This window comes from Mesitornis unicolor, unplaced genomic scaffold (assembly GCF_000695765.1).
Source record: "Mesitornis unicolor isolate BGI_N332 unplaced genomic scaffold, ASM69576v1 scaffold48865, whole genome shotgun sequence".
In the NCBI taxonomy this organism is placed as follows: Eukaryota; Metazoa; Chordata; class Aves; order Mesitornithiformes; family Mesitornithidae; genus Mesitornis; species Mesitornis unicolor.
The window spans coordinates 5,167-9,431 of NW_010188461.1; the positions used below are offsets into that span (position 1 = coordinate 5,167).

The following is a 4,265-nucleotide window of genomic DNA, read 5'->3' on the forward strand; positions in this document are numbered from 1 at the left end:
CTGTAATTGAATTCTTGTTTCAGAGAGATTAGTTCATTACACAATTGAGACTCAGTTTCACTGAGCAACTGCAGAAACTGAGACAGAAAACAGTAGTTTTAGAAGTTTATTGTAAAGACCTTTACAATCTCAGTACAGAGATAACAATATAAAATGATGTCTGGAATAATTAAGGCTGGTTGGTGGTCATCTGAATTTCACTGTTCAATGGAACTCAAGCAAGAGCAACTGATTTCTGACTGTATATCTTTTTATTTGTGTTCCATCATTACAGTGAGATCACAAGTTATTTCAGAGACGCAATGCCTGCTTATTACAAAATAAAGGACATTATTTACATGATGAAAGAAAAATTTCAGTATTTTAGCGGAATGGATGACCAATACTGCAACAAGTTTAGTCCACGTATTTCCCAAGAATGTCACCATCTCTAAACAAGTAGTAGTCCTGCAAAGAACAGAAACATTAGTACCTGTCAGATCACTTGTTTTGCAAATACTGTCTTGCCCTGAAACCAGGGCTACCAAAGTACAAAATCAAAAGCAAGCTAACCAACACTAACTCTACCTCTTGACTTCTTTAAAAGATTTGTTGTTGTTGTTCATAAGATATTGTTTGGGAAAGCTACCAAGTTACTATTTTTAGTAGCAGGAAGTGCAAGAACTGTTAGAAGACAATTCTGCAAGCTTTCCCTGTCAAAAACAAGGATACCCCCAGCAATTTCAAAGCTTTTTAGGGTTCCCTTTACTATATGCATATAGAGCCACTTCATCCATCCAGCTTAGGTCAAGCCAGGGGTTTCTTTGGTTCCTTCCTTTTAAGATGGGGTGGAAGTAGCAAGTACTACAGGTACCAGAAGCTGGCTGGATTCAGCTGCTGCCACTAGAATACCAACAACTGCCATTTCTTGAATGCTGCTAAAACCATGAAGCAGCTACACTATTTCTCACTGGCAGTATGACATTTTGGGAATCAGCTTAATTGCATTCAAAACTGGAAACGTACCTTATCTTCTAGTATAATCTTAGTACCACCATATTCCGGTAGCAAAACCTTTTCACCAACTTTTACACTCACTGGCTGAATCTCACCATTCTGAAAGAAAAAAAAAGAAATCCTTAGTTTTGCACAATATAGACAGATGTAATAGAATTCCTCCAGACTACAATGATCCATCCACATATAAAACTTCCAGGAAATTACAGCAACTCTGTATTTTCATTGTACAATGGAACTAGAATATACAGGTTTAGTAGGAAGAAAAGCATGTCAGTCAGTTCTCAAGCACTGGAGTGCTGCAGTATTAAGGCAGCAGAACTGCAGTGAATTTCTGAATATAATTTTAACTTTGTTTAGAGTGTAAGTACAACTGTGAGGTCTTCGCTTGACATACTGAATAGGACTTCACTTAAAGGAAAACAAAAACAAAACACTCAATAAATCTGAGAAATTAAGTCACAGACCATGAAAAGTCCTTCTAAAATGAAGGGAGAAAGTCTGTTTGCATGTCCTATAGTATAGCCAAGGCTAATTTCCCCAAGTGCCAGTTAAAGCCAGCTTCCCGCCTTTGGTACTTTGATCAACTTATCACTGTTGATGGTAAACCATCCGTTTAGAAACATCCAATAGAGTTTAATTATATGTTTGTCAAATAAAATATTAGCATGTTAGTCAAATATTAGCATCATTTCACAATATAAAGCTTTAAAACTCAGATACTGACAGAAAACAGCATTATGGGGGAGGGACTCCCTTTACAATGGACTCATGGTAAAGAACAAGACTGAGTAAACACAGCCAAGTTGAAATTTAACCAGTCTTCCACTATTGCTACTAACTGAACACTACTTCGTGGGGAAAAACAACCCTTTCTGATACTGAAGCTGATAGACATTGTCATTTTTGTGCAGTGTAGACTGTCTTTTTTTATGATCCCAGATGTGTATTCAATGTGCAAAACTAGAAAAACCCAATATTTTAACACTTATTTCTTTTGATTCCTGGTTTTCTTGTCCAGTACACATCATTCTTATGGACAATATTTTGCGTAGCATAAAACAGCAAGTGACACATTCTGGGATTCCACCTTGCTCACAAGTCAGAAATTTCGGCACTTAATCATTTTAACAAAGGCGGCTGCCTGTCCTTCAAGGTTCTGGCTGAGAATTGACAAAACAAGGCACCCCCAAAAGCAGTTTACATATTTGAAACAAAAAACCTCCAACCAAAACCACAAACAAAATGCAAAAAAAACCACAAAAAACCCCACAAAACCCTACAAAACACTACTGTTTAAAGCTGCTTGTAAATATCAATAAATAATATTGATTTTTAAAAGACAAGTATTTACCATTTTACAAATGATGAAAGGAATGCTGGAATTCAAAGACAGGGCCAGTCACGAGAACCTGAGATTTCTACCTCCTCTCTGAATCTGTACTTCCAACTTCAGTTATCACCATCATCCAGTTTTGTGAGCTACCACTACATCTACATTGCAACCATACCTTTTTTCTAATAATATCCCAGCTGCCACCACACCATTACTAATTCTACCCAAATGTAATGCTTCAGGGTACTTACCTTTCCTCTGGCCCCGGATCCAACTGCTACTACTGTTGCTTGTAGCACTTTCCCTTGAGCTTTCTCTGGAATCATGATGCCTCCTTTGGTTACTGTCTCAGCCGCACTTCGTTCGACCAGAACACGATCAAAGAGGGGAAGAAATTTCCTAAATGCTTTCCCGGCCTGTGGAAATAATTGTACATTGTAATAAGTGGAAAATTACAATGACATTGCAATTAAAAAGAGAGTTTACAAAAAATATTTCTTTTTTAAGAAAAATCAATAGTTTAAGAAAACCACTGAGCATTTATTTTTAATAGTATCAAACATACGCTACCTTTGATTGCATCAGAAATTGCTAAAGACACAAGCAGATGCTGGGCAACGCCGACAGCTCAGCCGCAGGAAGATGCACCCCAGCTGGGGGAATAAACCACCACCATACAGAGCAGCCTCCTCCTCTGGCTGAAAAGCTCTGCAGGCTTTCAGTCCTAAACCCTTAGATATTATAGTTTGGTGAGCGTAATTATTGATTATATGTTTACTCAGTTCACAAGCAGATTTAATGATGATTAAGGAGCTCTTGGGACAGATGCATCTTTATTTGCTTAACAGAGTGTTTTATTGTGAAGAAGCAAGAGTCTAGCCAGGTACCCTATGTCAGTTTTTTTCAGGTACTTTCAAACCTTACCATTGCACATGGTGATACACAGCCTTTAAAGTTTGCAGTCTGAAGCATTAGGGCTGTTATTTTATTGACTTCTACAAATAGATTGCAGCTTTACAAGAAACTTTAGATCTAAGCCCCTAAGAATAAGAAGTTAGGCATACTCTACCTTGACCAACTTCAATATGCCTCTCCGCTTAAACAGAGTCAAGGTGACATTTCTTGTTGGTATTTGGGTTTTTTTTGGTTGGTTTTGGGCTGGGTTTTTTTTTTTGCAACTACTCACTGCTCCTTAACTGCATTTCAGAAACAGCAGCTTAACTCTCCTTGGCTAAGTAAGTGCAAGCATCAAACCTCAATAAGCAGGGGTCAGGAAGAAGGAACTTGCCTTGATTTAGAAGGGACGATATGGCAACTTGCCAGGCCACGTGGAGATACGGCTCCACCAGACAGGGACCCAGAGCCCCCACAATATGGCAACTTGCCAGGCCACGTGGAGATAGGGCTCCACCAGACAGGGACCCAGAGCCCCCACTCACAGAAGCAACTAGAAGGGCGTCACACACCCTGCACTGACACACATCAACGTACACACTCTCTTTTAAAATTAGGATAAAGTAGCTTTACAGGGAGATCATGAAAAAAACAACACTTGAACAACGTGTGCTACTACCATAGTGATGAAAAACACCAGAGGGAAAAGGTTGCCAAGTGGGATCACTCTCACTCCTTTTTTTTCTCTTTTTTTTTTTTAAGAGATGTTCTGGGCTTAACAGAAATAAGCAGCCAGACTTATGACCATGAACACTTATGCTAAATTTTAAGCAGCGTTAATTCCTCACGTCAGTAAGATCATAAGTATCGCTGCAAGAACATGAGACCCCAATTCTCCTTCAAGGTAGGTGCTCTACGACGGAGCTGATAAAATGTAGGGATGAGTGATGAGAAGGCAGCACGGAAGGTATCTCCGTTATCGCGGCATATGCAGCCCGGCCCGGCGCACTGACTGCTGCCAGGAAGCGCCCGCCACCGC

At 39.4% G+C, this 4,265-nt stretch overlaps 1 protein-coding gene across 1 annotated transcript; it reads right to left on the minus strand.

The window, feature by feature from the left end:
* Window positions 1-94: 94 nt before the first annotated feature.
* On the minus strand, window positions 95-2,951 carry HSPE1 (heat shock 10kDa protein 1). The gene is made up of 4 exons (XM_010185754.1): window positions 2,903-2,951; window positions 2,584-2,748; window positions 1,006-1,095; window positions 95-447 (listed from the first exon to the last, which is right to left on the minus strand). The coding sequence occupies exons 1-4, from the start codon at window positions 2,912-2,914 to the stop codon at window positions 397-399; spliced, it is 318 nt and encodes a 105-aa protein (XP_010184056.1). The 5' UTR covers window positions 2,915-2,951; the 3' UTR covers window positions 95-396.
* Between the last annotated feature and the right edge of the window lie 1,314 nt (window positions 2,952-4,265).